At 34.5% G+C, this 24529-nt stretch overlaps 1 protein-coding gene across 1 annotated transcript in view; it reads right to left on the reverse strand.

Annotated features, from left to right (window-relative positions):
* YTHDC2 (YTH N6-methyladenosine RNA binding protein C2) overlaps positions 1-24529 on the reverse strand; it is a 55266-nt gene that overhangs the window by 19077 nt on the left and 11660 nt on the right. The window contains exons 5-20 of the mRNA XM_037509499.2: positions 22157-22323; positions 21152-21254; positions 19836-19992; positions 18834-18941; positions 17321-17469; positions 15880-16015; positions 15541-15667; positions 15363-15428; positions 10904-11082; positions 10598-10694; positions 10428-10515; positions 10260-10340; positions 7264-7346; positions 3379-3484; positions 1955-2074; positions 1400-1672 (exon numbers count right to left, since the gene is read on the reverse strand). Coding sequence (XP_037365396.1) covers positions 1400-1672; positions 1955-2074; positions 3379-3484; positions 7264-7346; positions 10260-10340; positions 10428-10515; positions 10598-10694; positions 10904-11082; positions 15363-15428; positions 15541-15667; positions 15880-16015; positions 17321-17469; positions 18834-18941; positions 19836-19992; positions 21152-21254; positions 22157-22323 — 2040 coding nt within the window. The remainder of the gene's footprint in view (positions 1-1399; positions 1673-1954; positions 2075-3378; positions 3485-7263; positions 7347-10259; positions 10341-10427; positions 10516-10597; positions 10695-10903; positions 11083-15362; positions 15429-15540; positions 15668-15879; positions 16016-17320; positions 17470-18833; positions 18942-19835; positions 19993-21151; positions 21255-22156; positions 22324-24529) is intronic.

Raw genomic sequence — 24529 nt, forward strand, 5'->3', positions numbered from 1 at the left:
AATACAAGATACACTGACCAATCATTTCTTAGTGAGGCAGTAACTGAAAAGGCATTACATTAACCATTCAAGGTCACTTCTTCTCTATAATTTTATAATCAAATAAAACTTAACATTAGTTGATTTATACTCAAATGCTATAAAAGTCACAGAGTTTATAAAAGCCCAGTGAGAACTAAATATCAAGTAACCTAAATGACCAGCTATCTAAAAATATTTAGCTTTTCAAAAGTGTTTATTTTTCTACAAAGTGTGAGAGGTTTTCAACTAAGCCATCACACACACCACCGTTTATATCAAAGAAGCCTGCCACTCCAGTTCTCTAAAAATAACATCTATGTCAGCTTCCTAATGTGTATTAAAAAGGAAAGTGAAATTTTTGGAGGTCATCTACATGCAATACAAGAAAGCTCCTCTTTGAAAATGAGTGTTTTGCTAAGCAAAACTTAACTTCTATGTTATTGAAGGAGCTAGGAAAAAAACAAAGGCTAGGAATTCTATTCCATGTCTACCTCTAATTATCAATTTATCAATCAACTGATCTACTATCATATACAGTATTTACCAGATCCATTTAATAGTAATCCATTATTCAATAAGCTCACAAAAGAGCTTGTGATTATTTTTAAATATATATACTGAAAAAAAATCCCTTATGCCTGGAAAAAGAGTACTCTCTCAATAACAAAATGAAATTTTTTTAAAATGTATACAGCCTGCATTTAAGAGAATTAAATGATAAATAAACATGTCTACTTTTCAAGATATACAATATTCTTTCCCACACATCTGAATGTCTAAATTGTGTACCATTTTCTTTCCTCAAGAATTCTATTTTTCCTTTCTTATTTTTAACTTTCCTCAATCTCTCATTACTATTATCTAAATAGGTTTTAGGTGATTTTTTAATTTGTTTTATAAAATTAAGTTATTAGCATAGTGCCTCAAGCATACAAGAAAAGATGCACACTTAGAAAAGAAAATCAATAACCATGTTAAATTTAATTTTCTTCCATGTTTGTTCTACATATTTTGAATAATACATAATGTCTCTTAACAAAGACAAGTTTCTTACCCAAAATCTGACTGAAAGGAATGAGGTAATAAATAAATATGAGTACAAATAAAGATATATAGCATATATAAAAAATACATACATACACATACACACACATACATACAAGTATATTCCCACAAGGATAAAACAGAAAATTTTTTTTAAAAAGTAGAGAAAAGCTGATAAAATTTTAGCACATTAGCAGAAGGAAGACATTTTTCTGGGTCATTAATAAAATGCAACGTTATAACGAAACAAAATTAATCATATCTACTTTTTTGTGACTTTGGTCTCAGAAATGCTTAACAAGCAACATTTTCAGGAATAAAATAACAATAGTACCTGGAACGCTCTCAGAAGAGCCATATGGTCACTGAAAGTTCCTGCAGTGAAACGTTTCCTACAAAGCATAGCTGCACGTTTTTGAGAGGCCTGGGTAGGTAAGACAAAAGGATCGCGATAGGCTAGGGTGCAGGCGATCGTAAGAATGGGGTCCAGACACTTTAAAACAACAGCACACAGGACCATTTTGCCAAGATGTGGCTCTACTGGCAAATCAGCCAAATGATATCCGAGTTCAGTGAGATCTTCCCATGTATCCATTGCATCTATTGTCTAAACAGGACACAAAACAGAATTTGACATGACCAAAAACAATGTTTAATCAAACCACATACTTAAAAATCTGTAAGAAATAAGAATCTAAATTTTCTTTTGCTACATCCTATAAAAATGTTTTGCTTCAAATATACAAAAAGGAACTATAATTAACCATGAACATATCACTCAAAATAAATGACCATTTTATTTAAATACAAAATTAGTTATAATTATTCTCACTTGGTTTAAAATTTCAACTAGAATAGTCATATTAAACAAAACTATAAAGATACAAACCTTAAGCATTTGTACAGCATTTCTTACAATTAAAGTTGGTGGAGGTTCAGGAGCTTTCATAAGGAAATCAGCAATAGGACAATTAACTGGGGCTAACAGCTTGGTATGTAAACAAAGTTCCTGTAAATAAGAACAGCAAATGTTTTACAACTAATTTTTATTTATACGTTGTCCCCTGTGTCAGAATCTTAAGAAGCACCCTCCCATCAACTCTTAGTTAAGTTACCACTGCTCCCACTGCAATGACTCCTTATACTATATGTAACAATTAGAACCACAGTTAAAGACAACTTTCCCACCTTAGTTTCATATTTCACAATCTTTTATACATTCGAGATATAGTAAAGTGAACGGCATTATGCAGCGAGGTGGGAAAAAGAAAGGACAAAAGGATAGATGTCAGTCCTTGTGGCATTTTCATTGTGTATGAAAAGCAGACCAGTTATATAATTAACTGCTTAATTCAACTGTGCTAAGTGCTAAGAAGGAAACAGGGAGCTAAAGAAATGGAACAAAAGATTTACATTCGGAAAAGAGCAAGGAAAGAAAGCAGAAGTCAAAAGGCAATTTCTCTAAGGAAATGACTCATAAACTAAGAAGTAAAGACTGAGTAGAAATTAGTTATAATGAAAATAAAGGGAAAGATTCCTGGGAGAGAAGATATGTGAAGGTCCTAAAATAGAAAGAAGATGTGCTTGAGAACCTGAAACTACTGATATGAGCAGAGAGCAGAGGAAAACCAAGAATTAAAAAAATTAAAATGGGAGACACACACAGGAGAGACGATTAGGTTTCTGTTGAGAATTTTGCATTTCATCCTAAGAACAGAACATGGCACATAGATGTTGGTAGGTGGGAAGTGATCTAGGTGCATGAATGACAAAACCATCATCAAGTATTTCTTCAAAGGGCTGAAGTCAACATCTTGCTCAGTATGCCAAAGAATCAAATTAATATAGTTTCTTCCCACAAACTATACAGTATCTAGCTGTTCCATAAAGTTAGGAAAACAATTTAAAAAGGCCAGGAAACCAAGCTCCAAAAGATCAGGTTATTATCTTGTGTTCAAGCTCCAAAAGATTAGGTTATTATCTTGTGTTCTTAGTTAATTTATTCTCTAATTTTCACTGAGAACATAAAAAATGAACATTGTGTGACTGACACACTCCTAGAATATTACATGACAACAACAATATATTTATAAACTGTACTATAATTTAAATGTACCCATGTAATTCTTTAAAATTTTGGAGGTTAATGAATTAAATTTTCCTGAATAGAAAAAATATTGCTTATATACATAGCCACATACATACTTATGTGAAAATAAACTTATTTTTATAAATCCATTTAGTATATGCTGAAATGGTCCTCCTTCTTCTTCACCTGCAAAAATAGCCTCTTAGAGTTAAATAAATTTCTACCTGTAATGGCATTCTCAAGAGTTCTGGAGTCTGAAATTCCAACATATTCTGGAATCGGAGTCTACTAAATAGCCGGAAACAAATTCCAGGTCTGCATCGTCCAGCCCTTAGAAGTAAAATATATTATTAGGCTAAAATAAGGAATAAAAACTGTAATAAGAAAACCACAAAAGCAATGTGACTTAGGAAACAGAACAATGAGCTAGGATCTAGTCATTTATATTTGAATCCTTAAACTGATACTTATCCCTGATGAGTAAGTCCTTTCATAAGGCGCGTAATTTACAAATGGCACAGATCTGATATATGTTTTAAGACAGTGACAAATTTTCTTTTTTAATAGAGGCATGCTATTTATTTATTTATTTATTTATTTGCTTGTTTGTTTTCTTTATACATGCACTGGGTACAGTCAGAAGCGCAGGAGGGTGAGAGAATTCACCAGAGCCAGAGCAGGGAGCAGAGCAGGCAGAAAGACCGAAGTACACTGCTGAGGGGAGCAGCGGGCGGCAGGAGAGATCTGCGCGCCATGTGGGACCCTCCTCTGGTGGCCTGGGAGCAGCTGGGAATCGAACCGGCGCCGCAGAGGTCGCGGGCAGCTTCGCAACCCAGCACTCAACCGCTGCACCACCGGGGAGGCCCGACAAATTTTTTTTTTTAAATGACATAAGTATTGGGCCTCCCCGGTGGCGCAGCGGTTAAGTGCTGGGTTGCGAAGCTGCCCACGGCCTCTGCGGCACTGGTTCGATCCCCGGCTGCTCCCCGGCCACCAGAGGAAGGTCCCACATGGCGCGCAGACCTCTCCTGCCACCTGCTGCTCCCCGCAGCAGTGTATTTCGGTCCTTCTGCCTGCTCTGCTCCCCGCTCTGGCTCTGGTGAATTCTCTCGCCCTCCCGTGCTTCTGACTGTACCCAGTGCATGTATAAACAAAACAAACAAACAAACAAATAAATAAATAAAACATACCTCTATTTAAAAAAAAAAAGTATGAACCTGAGTAAAAAAAGAATGAACAAATACACAAGGAACAATGAAAAAAATGGATATATGATGATGTAAATTTAATCAAGTTTACTAACTTGATAGCAAACAGTATGTTGCGGTCCATATTTTAGAGTTGTGCAAATTATGCCCTACATTAACTACCGATGAGGGAGTGCCGTTTACTTCATCAGTGTAGAGACTTACGTATAATTTTATGGCTAGTAGAAAAATATCTTGAGGAAAAGCAGTTTCTTAATTTCACATAAAATCAACAGATTTGCTAATGCTAAGTGACAGAGATACAGAAATATACTCTCCTCACAAAGCTCACAGTCAGGAAGCAAACATTAACTGCAATACAACGTAATATATGTTACAAAATCTAACATTGTTAAATATTATCAAATACTTCCCTCCCTAAACACCCTTTAGCTTTCCCACTTCAGCCTTCCCTGAGAGTTCTATCTTTTCCCAGTCCTTCATTGTTGATGTTCCGCTCAAATTAATCTTCAGCGTTTGCTCTCCATTTCTTTCTTTATTTTTTTGCGTAGAAGAACTGGGGTGTAGGTGGTGAGAGGACTCACTAGAGACACAGTGGGGAGCAGAACAGGCGGATTTAATGAAATACAATGCTAAAAGGAGCAGAAAGCGAGATAGGAAAGGTCTACTGTGCCATATGTAAGTTAGTTCCCTGGCCGGGGATCGAACTCAGATCAGAGTGGTGATAGCACTGAGACTTAACCCCTAGCCACCAGAGAGGCCCCTCTCCATACTTTCAATTACCCTACATATTTCAATTTCTAATCATCTAGATCTCTCTTATCTAGACCCTATTTCATAAGTCTCATAGCTTCACTTATATTTTTTATAGTCAATTCCAACTCCATACAAACAAAACTTAATTCTCCTCCCAACGTAACCACTCTTTCCATTTTTTCTATCTAACAATGATACCATCATACATAAAATTTTCTATGACAGATATCTAGATGACAACCTCGTCTACACTCTATTTCTTAACCTACACCCCATGGACATACACAATCACCAATAGCTCCTTAATATCTCAAAGTAATTATCTAACTTCTTTTTTTTTCTACCACCACTAAAACAATCAGGGTTCTCTCATTTTCCATAATGGTAAATAGATAGAAGAATTCATGAAATCCTGATACCATCATTTTTGTCTCTACCAATTCATTCATTAAAAAACAGAATATAATAATCAAGACCCCACCTGGTTTATTGAAAAGAGAAAAAACAAAGTAGTCTTTAAGGACATATCCATGACCACTACTACTTTCTGTTTGTTCCTCAATACTCTCCTTTAAATTAAACTCTACCCACAATAACTTTTTTGCTTCTAGGCCTTTGTGTAGCATTATCTACTTGCAGAACAGACCACACAATATAGTATTAAAATCACTAATTTATTGGACTCCATTTCCTCAGCTCATTGACTGTAATTTATTACCCAATGACTGTAATTTATTGATTATAACATATCAAACAATTGCACAGTGAAGGCTGTCAAAAATATGTTGAAAAAGATAACTGAACATTCTACAATTTCTGATCTTTATCCCTGATAATATACTATAATCATTGTGTATTATATTGTATATAATAGTGTGTGTGTGTATATATATTATTGTATATATAACATTGTAAATGTATCAGGCCAAACTTTCTCATAAGAAGTTAACTGACACACTAAGAACTAGGCTTTTAAGAGCATTCCATGAAGTTAAAGAGTAAAGGTACAATGCATTCAGTTTTCAGCATATGATGCTGTTTTTTAAAGTCAGCATCAATATTTTCCTATTAGTTAAAATGTATTCGTCAGATAATTCTGGAAAATGACATTTTAATCTTGCCATTTTAAAAAATGAAAAATTAATGCAAGCATGTATTAAAAAAGTAAAAAAAAAGGTATAAAATGAAAACTAAGTCTACTTCTTCCAAGATCCCCACCAGTCCTCCTCCACAGAATTAACAACCATTTTTTCTTAATGCTCTTCTCAGACCTGACCATGCCTATGTGTCTAAATACAAGTTCAAACATATACATCTCTTCTAGCACTGGAGTGTAGATATGAGTTCTATGCTTTTTTCAAATTATTAATATATTCTGAAAACTCATTCCCCATAAAACATACATCTGCACCTTTAACTGCACCTAGACTATCATGAGGCTGTAAGAAAACCACTTTGCTACCAATGAGTACTACAGTGTCCCCAGACTTTACACTATTAGAAATGATGCTACAAAGATATTTTTAAATACACAAAACTTTGCACACATGTAAAAGTACATTCACAATAAATGATGAGACTCCACCATCAAAGGGCAGATAAATATTTTAACAGTGTCAAACTGCCCTCCAAAGAAGTCATGCCAATTTACACTCCCATCAGCACACTATGAAAATCTATCAGCCCATGCTTTTGGCAATTGTTTTGTGTACTATTAAACATTTTCACTGATGGCAGTCTGATAAGTAAAAAATAGCACTTCATTAATTTACATTTCTTTTGATACATGAGATGCTGTATGTGAGGCTAATGAAATGGTCTTTAACTTATTTTAATGGTGTTCTTATATAATAAGGAAATTAGTCTTATTCTAGAATGCAGATATTTAGAACTTCTGCTTTACTTTTTAAATTTCTTACATCTTTTGAGTGTACCTTATACTAGGTAAAAATTTTGAATTTTAACGTAACCAAAATTCATCACAACAAAGTATTAAAGTGGTTTGCAAAAGTAACATAAAAATTAAAACACTAAAATGTTAACATTTCACAGAAAGTAAAATTTATGTTAAATATTTAATATATATATATTAAGATTTCTTCATTTTACAGGCAACTGAATAAATGTACATTAAATATACATTACCTGCCTTTCCGCTGTATGGCACTAGCTTTGGAAATCCATACCATTTTTAACATTGTAACAAAATTCAATGCATCAAAGGATTTCTGTAAAATTGGAATCATCTTCATGTTAAAATTGAGATGTACTTAACAAGAAATAGCAAGAAACATTATGATCTATTTAACATACCATGTTTAATTCAAAGCCCCCCTCGATTACATAATCAGAACAGGATACTGATTTTTAATAATCCAAATACTGGGCCTCCCTGGTGGCGCAGCAGGTTGAGCGCAGTACTGTGAAGCTGTCCGCAACCTCTGCAGCATGAGTTTGATTCCTGGCCAGCCGGGGAGATTCCCACATGGCGCAGCTGACCTCTCTTGTCGCGCCCACTGCTCCCCTCAGCAGTGCTTTTGGTCTGTCTGCCTGTTCTGCTCCCCACTCTGTCTCTGTCTCTGGTGAATCCTCTCACCCTCCCGCACCTCTGGCCTGTACCCCAGCTATTGTATAAATAAAAATAAATCTTAAAAAACAAATAAATAAAAATCCAAATATTTGATTATAAATACCCTTAGGAAATGAATAGAAACTAAAGCAAAAAGTTGTAAAACTTTCACATTCTGTGTGTTGCTGTTTCTCTCTGCTACGGTTGGATAGTAGCTATCAATTCTCATCAAGACTGTAAAGAACTGATCTATTCTCTTGAGGTTATTTTTTACCAAATTTATTTCATTGTAGAGAATAGGAGAGATCAGGGAAAGACAATTTCTGAGATACTTTCCATGGAGCTGAACCGAATGAGTAAGAATAACAATGATTGTTCAGTTAATCCATTGTACAGTGAAAAATTTCTAACTCATTTCTTTTTACCTTCTGCAGACCTGCTAATGCAGTTAGCCTATCCACAGCATTACAAAAGAGAAAATAAAAAGGAATATACTACCCTCATACTTCCCCTTTTATAAAATAATTATATAGAGTATATACAACTGGGTTGGTTGGTTTGTTTTTTTAAAAGATTTATTTATTTATTTATACAAACACTGGGTACAGTCAGAAGCGCGGGAGGGTGAGAGAATTCACCAGAGCCAGAGTGGAAAGCAGAGCAGGCAGATGGGCGAAATACACTGCTGAGGGGAGCAGCGGGCTGCAGGAGAGGTCTGCGCGCCATGTCGGACCCTCGCAGGTGGCCGGGGATTGAACCAGCGCTGCAGAGGCTGCGGGGAGCTTCACAGCCCAGCGCTCAACTGCTGCGCCACCAAGGGAGGCCCCTACAACTGGGTTTTTATACAGCATTTAGGAAAGATGATTACTTTTGAATAAAATGTTACATTTGTAAATTTTTTATGTAAAGTAACTTTTGACACAATGGTTAGGTTGTAAACCATGGTTTACTTAGTAACACCTGAAATAAATTATATCTAAAATATTCAAAATCCACTTCATTGGTTTTAGATCATTATAGAACAGTAAACCTAAGTTTTCACTGACTCGCCATTCATACTTTAGTGATAATATTTACTATTACCCTTAAAAAAAAAATCCCTCCTGTACAGTATCCAGCTATAATGACATGTTCAAATTTTATAACAAATTTCATTTTCTATAAGATATACCTAAAAATTATATAGTAAAATTAACAGAACAAAATTTCTCACATTAAACATTATTATTTATTTAGATCATGAGGGCAGAGTTCTGATGAGTGGAATTAGTATACCTACAAAATAGATTCCTGAGACACCATCCCCTACGCCCCTACCTTTCACCATGTGAGATACAGCAAAAGGTAGCATATGTGAACCAGGAAGTTGGTTCTTACCAGACACCAAGTATGTCAATGCATTGGCCTCAGATTTCCCAAACTCCACAACAGGGAGAAATAAATTCCTAGAGTTTACAAGTCAAAACTAAAAATTCTCAAAAAATTTAAATAATCATTTATATCCACTAAGACATATTTTGCTTTCCACAACATGCGTTGTTTTTCTTACCCTAATATATCTACCTCTATCACTTTCAATTCCTTCATAAAAGGATCTAACAAAGTTAAGGGTACTGGGCAATCTAATACTAAGAGGGAAAAAACTCTGTAGTTGACAAACTGTTTCTGTAAAGAGCCAAAGAAGAAATATTTTAGCCTCTCAGAGGTCTCCATTACCACTACTCAAATCACCCCCTGCAGTGCAAAAGTAGTCATAGTTAATAGGAAAGAGTGGGCATGGCAGCATTCCAATGAAAATTACTCTTTTTTTTTAAGATTTATATTAAAAAAAAATACAGGGAATAGGCCAGATGTGCGGGAGGGTGAGAGGATTCACCAGAGACAAAGCAGGGAACAGAACAGGCAGACTGACGAAAAACACTGCTGAGGGGAGCAGCAGGCACGACAGGAGAGGTCTGCTGCACCATGTGGGACCCTCCCCAGCCAGCCAGGACCACAACAGCGCTGCAGAGGCTGCGGACAGCTTCACAGCGCTGCATTCAACCACCCGCACCACCAGGGGAGACCCTCCAATGAAATTTACTCTTACAAAAGTGGTGATAGGCCTAATTTGGCTGCTGGAGATCACATATTGACCCCTGATGTTATGTTTGTTTAATTTCTATCAGCATCATCAGTTAGAACTAAGTATCTTTTAAATATCATTACATGTAAAGCACTGGAGATATAACAATGAACAATAGAAGAACAGAATCCCCATAAGGAGGAAAACATACAAAATAATGTAATCAAATTCCCACACTGACACAATTTTCACTGTAACTGGACAAACCCTTTACTTTCTTCCTAGTATTGAGTAAAAGCTAAACTTCTTGTATAATTTGTAAAAAATAACAAGATAAATCCTATGTAATAAGTTGTTTAACGTAGAATATTCACTTCAGTGAAATCAATATGTTAGAATCATCTACAACCAGAAAATTTCTCATTTAAGTGAATTCTACTTATAAAAGCATTTATTAAAATGAAACTTAACTGTGCATTAAGTAAACTACATCTTATTCATACATACCTCTTTCACCTTGCCAGAATCAATAACAAAGACCACATCATTGACTGTGATGCTGGTTTCAGCAATATTGGTGGAAAGAATCTGCAGTAGGATATTAAGTTATAGTTAATATGAACACAGAAACAATGACTAGTAGAAATGGTAAAGAGAAAACTTTATAAACCTTACTATTTTTCGAACACCTGCAGGTGGGTTTTTTAAAACCTTCTTTTGATCAGATGTTTGCATATTTGAATGAAGCATAAAGACTTGGTATCTGTTGACAATTGAAAGAGAAAATACATTATGGTACCAATCTGCTATTTAAAGCAACAAAAATAAAATTCTGTCTTTTTTACCTATGTGTATTGTCAGCAAAACGCTTATCATCAAATAGTATTCGATCTCTCAGTCCAACAATTTCATCATACCCAGGTAGGAAAATTAATATTGCACCTTAGAGAAAAACAATATTAAATCTCACTGTAAAGTCAGAATCAATCAACAGAACAAGCTACAATAAACCACATGATGTAGTTCACACATGAAATAGTATTTATAATTATTACCAATGTAATTATATAAAACTTGATACACAAAGTATTTATTTTTAAATCAAAGTATGCATTTTTGTTCTACAGTTCTTTTAGAAAGTATTTACTTACCAGCATCACAACTATGGCAGATATTGTACAGAAGGTGCATGATCAAATCCAAGTCCACTTTTTCATCATCAAAACTATGATGATAAGCTTTCAGGAGCTCTCTGTCTTCAGCACTGAGGTCACTTCCACTTGTTTGAACCAAAGAACTTTCATCTAGATTTCCGAATTCCAATGAAGCACTTAAAAAAGAAAAAAAGACCAAGGACACTGTCATTAAAAAGAATAACCCTTAAAAGGCCAATTATTTCCACTAAGTTCTTCTTTGAATTTTCAGTACACCCTAAGAATGGTAACTGATATTTAAAGTTATAGCTAAAATTTATGTTTTAGTTTCATGTACATTATTCAGAGTGAAATTTGGCAATAAGTGCTCCGAAAAAATCCATTCTGGAGACATTTCTCCAAAGAAAATATATAAATAGCCAATAAGCATATGAAAAGATGTTCAACATCACTAGACATCAGAGCAAAGAAAATCAAGACCTCACTAAAATATAACTTCACATCCACTAGGAGAACTATAATCAAAAAGACAGTTAACACTAGGTATTAGAGTATGTGTGGAGAAACTGGAATGCTGTTCATACACACTTCTGTGGAAAACGCAAAATGGAAAACCATGCACCAGTTCTTCAAAATGTTAGACATTGTGTTACCAAATGCCCCAGCAGTTTAACTTACAATTAACTTACAAAAAAAATAAAAACATATGGCCCCACTGTCTACAAATGTTCATATTTCAATTTCACTCAAATGATAATCAGTTGATGGATGGATAAACAAATTGCACTCTATCCACAGAATGAAGTATTCCTAAATTATAAGAAAGGTGCTATCCCCCTATGTTTATAGCAGCACTATTTACAATAGCTAAGCTTTGGAAACAGCCCAAATGCCCAAAAATAGATGACTGGATCAAGAAGATGTGGTACATATATACCATGGAATATTACTCAGCATTCAAAAAAGATAAACACATGCAATTTGCAGCAACATGGATGGCGCTGGAAGGGATCATGCTCAGCGAAATAAGCCAAAAAGAAAAAGAAAAATACCGGATGGTCTCACTCATAGCAGGAATCTAGAAAACTTAAATAAGGGATCAGGAAAATGAATAACTATAAGAAAGTGAAAATCAGGGCCTCCCCTGGTGGCACAGCAGTTGAGCGCTGGGTTGCAAAGCTGCCTGCAGCCTCTGCAGCGCTGGTTCGATCCCCGGCTGCTCCCCGGCCACTGAGGAGGGTCCCACATGGCGCGCAGACCTCTCCTGCCACCCGCTGCTCCCCTCAGCAGTGTACTTTGGTCCTTCTGCCTGCTCTGCTCCCCGCTCTGGCTCTGGTGAATCCTCTCACCCTCCCGCGCTTCTGACTGTACCCAGTGCTTGTATAAATAAAAATAAATCTTAAAAAAAAAAAAAAAAAGTGAAAATCAAAATCAACAAAAAACTATGAACCAGAGACACTTTTTGGGGGGTGGGGGCCGGGAGGGGAGGGATTGGGGTCAGAATGGGGCATGTGCAGTTGTATGGGGGAATATAAAAATAAAATTTATTATTTAAAAAAAAAAAAAAGAAAAAAGAAAGGTGCTATCACATGGATAAACCTTGTAACTATCATCCTAAGTAAAAGAAGTCAATCACAAGACTACATATGATTCTATTTATATGACCTATGCAGAACAGACCAAGCCACAGAAAATGGAAGTATCAATCAATATATTAGTGGCTGCTAGGGTCGGTAGAGCAGGGGAAATGAGGAGTGACTACCAATGGCACAGGTTTCTTGTGGGGTTATGATGTTTTCTAAAAATTGACTGTGGCATGTAACTATGAACATGCAAAATCCCATTGAATAGCCCTCATTAAAAAATATTCTATAGCTACCAGCTTATTAAGATCAATGTTAATTTCGTCATTTTATACAAAAAGCAGGCTGACTTATTTTCCAAAGGCCAAAATCAGGATACATTACTGAAATAAATACCATTCTGTATGTAAAAAATATAAACTACTGTCATTACAAGTAATTATCAGTAAGATTTCTAGGAAGCTAATTCAGCCAATTTTGAAGAGCATATAAGGAAAATAACATAAAACTATTTTCAATAAAGAAAATATTAAACTTATGCAACTTTACAATAGCACTATTTTAAATTTCAAGATCTATTTTAAAGCATCCAAAGTTTTTTCTTCTTTTTACTTGTTAATAAGTGAAATGTTCTCTTTTTAAAGCTATAAGCCTTAGATGTCAATTACCAGTAAGTCAACAAACCTAATAAACTTGATTTTAAATATTCGAAATTTCTGATTGATGTCATGATCTGCAGAATCAACAGCAAGCTCAATTAGCCAGGATAATTCAAGTATTATTCAGGTAATGGCTTTACCTGAATATAATGTCTAGTGTGTTATACCTAATATCTTAAGAAAGGCTAAGCAGGGCCTCCCCTGGTGGCGCAGTGGTTGAGCACTGGGCTCCGAGGCTGCCCGCAGCCTCTGCAGCGCTGGTTCGTTCCCCGGCCACCAGCGAGGGTCCCGCAGGGAAAAAAAAAAAAGAAAGGCTAGGCATTAGTACTAAAAGGAATGTAGATTTGGGGCACTATTTTTCAAAAAAACAAGAAAACCCATCATGCCAGAATTAGCATTATAATCTGCCGAGAACTTTGAGACTATATTTACTGAAAATAAAATGACATAATTTACAGCATACGTCAAACATTTATTTTATCTAATGTCTGAGACTACATCTATAAAATTTATTATCAATACACAAGTCGGATAAAACATTTTCTATGTTCTTGAATAATGGCGGTTTTATCTTGACTTCAGACTCCACTTTTTTGAGACTCGAAACAGAATCAATATGCTATAAAAAACATTTCCCTTAAATTTCTAATAAATCTTTTTAAATTTTTTACTTTAAATATTTAATCTAAAATCTACATAATTCTAGTATCTAATCAAAATCCATATAAAACCTTTAAACATCTAATTGATTAGTTTCATAGAACAGTATTGTCCTGATGTTTTTCCAAACCAAAGTAAAACAAGTATATGGTGTTAACATATTGTTTCATAAAATTTTAACAAAACCCTTTTTCATTCCTAATCACACTGCCTAAGATCTTTTCCTCTGTTCTTCTAGCTACTTCTTTTGAGATCTACTGCCACATTTCTAAGTAACATGCATCGTTTTCATTTACTGATTTAATAATTTAAGTCATTGTCTGTGAATCACCAAGAAATATGAGGTCATCACCAACTATTCCGCTATATCGCTATATACTTTCTACCCAAACCAATCCATACAATTTTTACTACATATTCATTCAGTCTTTACTGTAACAATATAAACATTATTTACTACTGAAGCAAACTGAACTATGATTCCACTTCCTATCGTCTACAAATTTTTGGTTTCCTCAAGTAATTATTGTCTAATTTTTACTTACTTCGTTTTCTGTGTACCAAATCTCCAACAAAGTAACAAAGGCTTTCTATCCTGTCAGAAACATCAGGTAAGCTTTGAACCCCCCGTCAGATTCCCTACTGGGACTCTCCATCTTCAATTTCTGTGAAATAAGCCTGCCAGGGCAGCTGTCTTGGGAACTCTCCTCTGCACCAGCATACTGGCATTTCCGCACCTATCCCCTGACTCAGATTTATTAGGTTTTTCTCTCTTTGACTTCTTCATTTTTATGACAGTATTCTTTAACAGCTGCCTGACAAAGGATACTTAGAAAATACATTTTCTTATCTTTTTTCTGCAATTTGCCATCTCATCTTTTTTTCCTCCACTTTCTTTAACTACTCTCTCAATTTCACCTTGCAGCCCTTTGGCATTTTTTTCTATAACATGTTTAATTTTAAAGAACTATATCTTGTTTATTCTTTTAGCAAATATTCACTGAACATCTACTATACCTAGGGACTGTCATTGTGAAAAGGTGACAAGGAGCAAGAAGTTTACTGAATGCCACTGGAGAGAAAAGACATGCAATAAAGAAATGAAAACAGTAATTAAGTCAATTATACAGTTTATCAGAAGGTAAACTGTTGGTTCTACAGATGAAAAGTAAAAGTAGAGTAGGTTAAGGAAAATTAACAGTACAGTGAGGCAGCTGACTATAATGGGGTCAATTTCAGTATCCAAGTGAACATGAAATTTAAAGGAAGATTTGTGTTCTCTCCCTTTTTTACTAGATATGATCTTTGTTTCATAAATGAAATTATCTTTTATTATTTTTTTTCTGATCACTGAGATAATAACTAGCCTACATTTGTCACATTTGATGGTTAACATGGCTAGGCTTTTTAAAAAGGAATTAAGTTTTGGGCCTCCCCTGGTGGCGCAACGGTTAAGCGCTGGGTTGCAAGGCTGCCTGCAGCCTCTGCAGAGCTGGTTCAATCCCTGGCCACTGGCGAGGGTCCCACCAAAAAAAAAAAAAAAATGAGTTTTACCTGTAAGATTCTAGAAGATCCACAATTTCAGTCTGCCCAAAGTGTTTAGCCCAATCTAATGCCATCCTGCCAAAATTCAAAGATATTAAGATAAAAAAAAGTTTACTATGCACTCAAAATTAGATATCAAAAAAAGATACACACAACTATACAAAGAAAAGATGCAATTTAACATTACCAGCCATTTGATGCTTTACTATGGACATTGGCTCCCATGCTAATTAATTGCTCTACTTGACTTGAAAAACCCCGTCCTGCAGCAACCATCAGAGCTGTGGCACTGGTTTCACTATGCCTATAATCAACTAAAAGAAGGAAAAGATAACAGACAAATTTGCAAAGTATTTAAAATCAGTTTATATGTTTAATTTAAAACAGAAGAATTCAACTTCAAGAGAATTACTACACAAAAGAACAAATTATTGGTTGTAACAAAAAATATAGAACATATACTTTGAATTTACTACATTTCTTCTATAAATAACTGTAAAGTAATTAAAAACTTAATTGTACTTACCACTAACATTTTCAGTTAAAATAAGATGAAAGACCTGAGCAAAGGCATCAACGTCTTTATGCAGCCATATGTCAGAAAGACAAGCATCCATTTCCTTTACTAACCATGGTTCAAGGCAATTCACATCTTTTTCTGTCTTTAACAACAAAAGAAGCAAATACTATAAATTACCTGAGAGCTTAACTTTCCCTTGCAAAGAACAAGTGTAATATAGCATGTAATATAGCAACTGTTTAGACATAAAGGTTTCTCATCTCATCATCAACACTATCACAATACTATCTGCATCTGTTGTTCTTGGATTTATCTTTTATTTAAAAATGAGTTTGTCTGAAAAAAACAAAAAATGATCCATTGTTCTTCTGATAGGAAGTTGCTAAAATGTACATGTGGCTTCTCTCCCAAGCACACATCAGATGGAGTATTACTTGGATCTTTTCAACAGTGATGCTGGGCCCCAGCCCAGAGCAAGTACTGTAGAAACTCCAGTGATAGAGGCGTGAATGCAGAGAACTTTAAAACAATTTTGTAGGTGAAAGTGCCTCCAGGCTTAAGTGCTAATAATTTACATGGTGAAATGCTCTTCATAGAACCATATGGGTGTTTCCCATGTTAATTAATAATTTTTAATGTTCATAAAAATATTTTTGAAAAGCACATGCCTTTTACTTGGAAGCATTAGAACTTTAAAAGCTAGTCATATTCTTGCATTACTAGAATAATGCAAGCATATGTACCTTGTCATGCTGAAAAAAATTAAATTCTTCTAAAAAATGCATACTCTTCACCATAACTTGCATCACAGTAATCACCAATGCATGTTTAATAATTTAAAACAGAAAGACAGTAAGAACCAGAAGACTAGAAAAGCAGGTACTTCCAGTTTTCAATGGAACTGAATAGAGCACAGGTATCACCTGGAGATGTGAGTTAAGGGGAAAAAAAAAAAGTGAATGATCAGCGGAATGGGTTTCTATGAAATATTTCATTTGTATAAGATTTTGCGACGTAACAGAACAAAAAGGAGAAGAGAAGAAATTCCTCAATAGTAGGTAATGATTTTAGAAAGTCACATAGCTAGCTGGTTGCGGAAACAACTAGTATTGTCTATTTGCTATAGGACAAGAGTCTTTTCCTTAACTTTCTCCTAACTCAGCTATCTTACATTGTTTAGTTGATAGGTTCTAAATTTTTGAAATGATAAAATATCAAGCATATGCATAATATCCATAACTATTTTCTTTAAAAAGTTTAGAAAAATATTGACTATAAACTGAATGAAACAATGTAAGATGTTGCATTATTTTCAAAAAGCATGTAAAACGTTGTGTGAAAAATGTACTCTAAAGAATTACACTTCAAAAATTATAATCTCATAAAATACCCTTTAAAAGAGACAATTTTCATTCAAATTACCAGTGTAAAATCAGGAATGTCTTACCAACTGACTGAAGACAGCATCACCACCGTCATCCAATAAATCATACTCTTCAGTCACATTCGGAACAGTTCTCTGCCTTTGGGATTCAGGCTTGAAAGCATTTTCTTGAGCTGTGTACCATTCAGTAAGTGTGCTCTGTTGTTTCTCTTCTAAATTATTACCGAAAAAAAGACTAGGTAGATAAAATTCTTTGCTTTTTGAAATATATCCCCTTGTTTAAAAAATTAAATGACTCTGAAAATACTTAAAGGTTGGCCTTACTTTGAAAGGTAAGCTACTTTTAAAATTAGGAACATTCAATAAAATGTAGTATGATGAACCATAAGTACCCACAAAACTGCTTTTAAAAATTCATCTCTTAGTCCTCCCCGGTGGCGCAGTGGTTGAGCGCTGGGTTGCGAAGCCGCCCGCAGCCTCTGTAGCGCCGGTACGATCCCCAGCTGCTCCCCGGCCACCGGAGGAGGGTCCCGCATGGCGCGCAGACCTCTCCTGCCGCCCGCTGCTCCCCTCAGCAGTGTACTTTGGTCCTTCTGCCTGCTCTGCTCCCCACTCTGGCTCTGGTGAATTCTCTCGCCCTCCCACGCTTCTGCCTGTGCCCAGTGCTTGTATAAATCAATCAATCAATCAATCAATCTTGCATAAATAAATAAATAATCTTAAAAAAATATTCATCTCCTAGTTTACCCCTTAGTAAGTCCATAATTTAAAAATTAGTACTTGAGCAATAAAATATTACTTAAATTAACAACTAATATTCATACAGTGCTTTGTAGAAAACCACTTATTAAATGCTATCACCGCACTAGTTGTTTCAAATAAAAATTATATACAAAAAGTTATAAACAACATTCATCTCCAAAACTTTTAGTTTTATAATTTACATAGCATGATTCAATGCTGCACTATGACAGATATGGCTAAATATTTTTTTCAAGGGGAGACTCCAAAGAATTAAAGTATTTATGTAAACAAAAAAATCAAGTTTGAAGCCAAATCTTTTGTCACAAATAATGCAGTTTTAGAAGCAAAAGGACTGTAGCCCTAATTCAAAAGCTGAGATAGTCATAAAAGATAATGCTAACTTCAAAATACAGATGCAATTTATAACAATGTTAATATTTGAAAATCTTGACCCTTGTATTAAAAGGAGTCTGCTATTACTCACGTGCTACTCTTCATTCCCTCTCATGCACTCTACTTCCACCCTGTAAAATATGCTGTGGGTAGAAAATAACCTACCCTCCTGTACCATCTTAAAACTGTGGCTGAATTTCTGAATATAGATACACTCTACCTTCTCAGTGGCCTCCACTTTCAATTCCTCTCTCTAGATAACAACTTTTGGACATAAACCAGGATGTAGAAGGTATACTGGGGACAGTATTCTAATACAGTATTACACAATTATACACAAAAGAAATGCATTCAAGTGTTTCTGGAACTGTCATAAAACCGGAATACTATAAAAAGTATCAATAGTAATTTTCTTGTATATGTTTGATAAAGAGATTACCTCGCTGTTTTTCCTTTTTGTATTTTAACATTTCTTTGTTTGTATATCCAGTAGTTCTTAAAATGTCTTCCAGAAACATTTCTTTCACTTCAAATGGTCTTCCCTGTACTAAAGAACACAATTTTATTATTAAATAGTAAATTTATATCTTAGTGGGGAAAGAGAAGAAATATAACCAATGCGAGTATCCAAAAATAAAGAAATGGAAAAATAAATAATGGTGCATTCATACTATGAAATATTAAAGCTGTTTCTTAAAGAATGATACCTAGAGCCACTGAAGTGGAGGACTATTCATTATGTACTAGCACATGAATAAAGCAAGTTAAAATATTACATATAAGACATTTGCTCATTTTTTTAAGCCCATTTCTACTGAACCCTACACACACACACACACACACACACACATACTTGCATAGGTGTGGGAAAGCAAGAACAAGATGAGAAAGGACATATATCAGATTTTAACATCCAGTAATCTCAGGAAAGTAAGACATGAAATTTAAGGAAAGAGGGCAACTGTGAACTTTTCTCCTATTTATGTAATATTTCATCAAGGTGAACAGATACAACTTTATCAAATTTTGATGAGGAATTCATCAATTTTTTAAAGATAGGTAACACAATCTATTTTGATTAAAGGAAATGGGCAAATGATTAGTGTCAGTACATTTAGAAGTAAATGGGCAGTTAACATGGGAGCAAAAGAACTACTCTTTCAAGGAATCTAGAAATAAAGGGGAAGCTACAGGACAAAATTTCGAAGGGAGTGCAGATTAAAATAAAACATTTTCTTTTAAGACTAGAGAACTGGTCTCATTACGTAATACCAAAGGAGGAGAAGGAAAGTACAAAAATATAGATACCTACACATACTTCAGAGGAAACAAAACGAAAGCCCTCTAGAATCTGCCCCAGTTGCTAGTATAGCAAATATAACCATGCCAAAAAAGTATGCTTTCATAAAAATCCTGGAAGACATTTGGTAATTTAACTTACTATATATCACTGGACAACTTCCAAAGTATCTTATAAAAAGATTTACATCCAAGGCAGCACTAGAAAGAATTAGTTTCAAAGTTGGGTGCTTCTGCAACAAGTCTCTTAACTTTGTAAGTAAAAAGTCACTGAATCGATCCCTTTCGTGTACCTCATCCTGCAGTAAACAAAAATAAAACCACAGAGTAATTAAAACATGACTAATTCTTCAAAACATGACCAATTCTTTAAAATTATGTGGCTGCTAGCTATTACACTAACTTAAACAGTGGACAAAGCCAATCAGTATTTATAGAAATTTTAAATTATGAGCAATTCAGAAATAATAAGACATTAAGAACTGCAACAAGCAACAAAGCAATGTCTCCTCCACCCTTTCTCCTGCAAGATCAGAAATCCACAAACTATAACAAAGTTCTGAATAATAAAGTCAAGTTTAACACATTTCTAACAGATACAAAATCAATATAAATATGCTTCTGTTAGTATCAGGACTCAGGTATAACTTTGACTTGAATTCACAAGCTATATTTCCCAAAGCTGCTTACACCAAACATAAAAACTTTAATATTTTCTGAAACAGACTGGATAAGGGCTTAAAATTCTTTAATGAGGCAGTCATTCATCTACTCATTTCGTTAGCAACCAGGTTATTTAGCAGCGTAACTATGAAGTTAAACGACTATAAAATGGAAAATAAATATTAGTTAAAAGAGCTAACAGATGACTAAGTGAAGAAGAAAAAAAAAACTTTTATCATTTTCATCAAATATCAAAACCACTTTTCTTTTTAGTCAGAGCAACTTTATTTTTACCTTTGATCTTAGATTAACATGAACTATGTTAGAGAAGCTCTTTATAAACTTCAACAAAACTCCCTATTTATTAACACCGAAGTTTTCATAGCATGCACATTCAGATTTGTGCATATAATAGTCACAAAGGTCCACTGCCTATAAAACCATGCTAGTACTAGCTAGATACATTAGCAAAAAGATAAAGAAAAATTTCAGTAGAAGGTTTTCTCTAAATTCAGGTGAGAATTAAGATAGTAGAAATTATAAAGACATTTTTCTTGAGAATGTTATAACCACAAATAAAAGGCACTTTTTGAAAAATTACTTTGTTTTTTCTCATTCTGATAAGAATACCTTTATTTAATACAAAACATTTATTTCCAATAATTGCAGACAATGAAAAATAATTTATTATAGCTTGTTTAAAAAAACTGCTTCTTACACCCTATTCTAAAAACGTATTTACATATTTCAATTTTAAGCAATCCTGAGTTATGGTGAATTTAGCAAAATTCTTACCACAATAACATGTGTCACAGTTGACAATGTACTATCTCCTGCCATCAATGTACGAAGCAATACCCCATTAGTACAAAATGTCAGAAGTGTCTTTGGAGAAACCCTTTGTAAAAAATATAAAAATAAAAGGTTCCCAATTACAAATCTTTATGTAATTGAAATAAAATCACATTAAACACTAGTCTCAGAAGTACTTTATTAAATGTTACTAAAATAATAATCTACTGGTATGTATGCTTTATAAAGTTATATGAAATAAAACCTTAAACACTGTTTGTTTGATAAAAAACATATCATAAACGAGAGTTTAACACTACATTCAAAATCCTGAAAGCAAAGAAATAACACTAGAAGTACTACCAGTACTACCAATAATAAATTTATTCACTAACATTTATCAAGTACTTACTATAAATTTCATCATCAAACTTGTGCTCTAGATGTTTTTATTAGTCCCATTTTACAGAGGAGGAAAATGAGGCTCAATGAGGTAAAATAACTGCACTTAATCATGAAACTATGAAATGAGATTTGTTATTTATGGCTAGAACTCCTTTTTTTTCTTTTTTGTTAATTTATACAATAGCTGGGGTACAGGACAGAGGCGCGGTAGGGTGAGAGGATTCACCAGAGACAGAGCGGGGAGGAGAACAGACAGAAAGATCAAAAGCTCTGCTGAGGGGAGCAGCGGGCTCGACAGGAGAGTTCTGCTGTGCCATGTGGGAATCTCCCTGGCTGGCCGGGAATCAAACCCGTGCTGCAGAGGCTGTGGACAGCTTCACAGTGCTGCAATCAACCTGTTGTGCCACCGGGGAGGCCCTGGAACTCCTATTTACTCAAAATCTCAGTAACTTCATAATGATCTCAATTTCCTACCATAAACTTACTTGAAACAAAATGGTCATCTAACTTTTTAATTAATACATTCTCTATATTTAGTAGAATATAAATATTTAGTTTGTTCTAAGAATGACAGAAGATCAGCTATAGAAGAAATATCTTTACCTGCTTTCTAAACGGATCTGATATCCAATGGTTTGACCAATTCTTTCTCTTCTTTCCGCAGCAACTCTTTCAGCCACAGCAATAGCTGCTAATCGTCTTGGTTGAGTACAAAATATACGGCAAGGAATACCATTCTTAAAACAATCATCTAAAAGGAACTGAGGAATCTGAAGGGAAAATTTTAAAATATTATAAAATGACATGACCGCATAACCAAAAAATATAAACAAAGCAAATGAAAAACCATTAGAACTAAAGAAGTTCTGTAACATGTCTAGGAAGAATCATAAAATCAACAAACTTCACCTAACTGCTAATAGTCAGCTACAAAACATAATTTTGAACAGTCTTCATGACAAAAACTAAAACTAAAATATCAAAAAATATAAAGAAATAGCTGAGGCTTACATTAAAAAATTTAAAATGCTACAAAAAAAAACTATGAATACATAAAAATGATATTTTTAGATGAGAATAATCAATACTGTGAAAATTTTAATTCTCCCCAAATCATTCTATAAAGTTAATGAAACAACAATCAAAATTCCATTGAGACTTTTTACATAGTGAATAAAGAAAACAACAAAAAAAATTAATACCAGGATCACAGACACTTTTTTATAATTAAACCTGTCATTAAGATCTAAAATAAAAAGTAAACATGTTTCCCATCCCTATCAATAGTCCTCTTCAAAAAAGTAACTATTGTTAAGTTTCTTATGAACTTTTTCAGGGAAAAAAAATGTTTACGCAATTCAGAATATTTCTGCATAGAAAGAGGTTTTTAATTCAGACAAAAGGATTACTATTCTTAATGCTCATAATGTGCAGATTTCACTTAAAAAGTATCCCATCTACAGTAAATAACCCATTTCAATAGCTGCATATCCCATCTTTTGAACGTGCTGTGATTTAACAAAGATGATGAAGCATTAGAAAATTTCCAGTTTTATAGGTTTGGTATTGATGTTCTTATGAACACTGCTATAGTGACTACCTTCACCTACTTTTACAAAGATAAATAAGGGTCAAAGTCAATACAAATTTAATTTGGATAGAAAACTTATCAAATTACCCTCAAAAACAACCTATACACCTATCAACAGAAGATGTTGTTTTCCCCCATAAGTACCACCATAAATTTTTAATTCATAGTCAAAAATGTAATAGTTGAAAACATAACTTATTTAACTATGAGCTAGAGGATCTTTTCATGCATATCTTAGCCTCTGATTTTTTTTCTTACTTGACTACTGACAGTAGCACAAATGCACATAAACTGCTAAGAAATACGGAAAAAGAGAAGACAACGAGAAGAACTATTGTACTACATATTATAAAATTACAAAAACAGGATCCTGGTGGAGGAACAGATCATTAAAGATACAGAGCAAAAACTTCATAAACAGACCTCGATACTACTCAGTGCTATAGAAACTTAGTATTTGATTAAAAGTGGTACCTTTTATAGGGGGGAAAGATAATTAAAGTTACATTGGGACTATATATTATAAAGAAGAATAAAGATTTCTGGGCCTCCCCAGTGGCACAGAGGGTTGAGTGCAGCGCTGTGGCTGTGAAGCTGTGTGCACCCTCTGCAGCGCAGGTTCGATTCCTAGTCGGCCAGGGAGATTCCCACATGGTGCAGCAGACCTCTCCTGTCTCACCCACTGCTCCCCTCAGCAGCGTATTTCGGTCATCTGCCTGTTCTGCTCTCCACTCTGTCTCTGGTGAATCCTCTTACCTTCCCGCGCCTCTGGCCTGTATCCCAGCTCTTGTATAAAAATAAATAAATCTTAAAAAAAAAAAAAAAGAATAAAGACTTCTACCTGATATAACAATAAAATGAATTCCAGATGAATTTTTCAAACTATAAATATAATAGTATTAGAATACAGAATTTACTGGAAAACATTTTTTTAATCTTGGGGCAGGAATTGACTTTTTTGCATATCTCAAAATCTTAGATTTGATTAAATAAAATGTAAAAACTACTAAGCAAGATCCCATAAGCAAAATTAAAAAGCAAACAAAGAATGGGATAGATTACTTTTAAGATTATCTAGCAAGAGGCAAGTATTATTCATAATAAATAAAAAACTATTAAATTTAAATCTAAGATGATTATGAGAAAAGAAAAGTCAGAGAGGCCGCCTTGATAGTGCAAAGGGTTAAGTCTCAGCACTATCAAGTTATTGGCAGCCACTGCAGCAGGAGTTTGATCCCTGGCCAGGGAGCTGACCAACATGGCACAACAGACCTCTCCTGTCTAGTCTGCTGCTCCCCGCAGCACTGTATTTCAGTAAATTTGCCTGTTCTGCTCCCCAGTCTGTCTCTGGTGTATCCTCTCAGCGCCCCACTCCCTGGCTCTGG

The sequence above is a fragment of the Talpa occidentalis genome, unplaced genomic scaffold (genome assembly GCF_014898055.3).
Source record: "Talpa occidentalis isolate TD23 unplaced genomic scaffold, MPIMG_talOcc4v2.1 talOcc4.13, whole genome shotgun sequence".
Classification (NCBI taxonomy): Eukaryota; Metazoa; Chordata; class Mammalia; order Eulipotyphla; family Talpidae; genus Talpa; species Talpa occidentalis.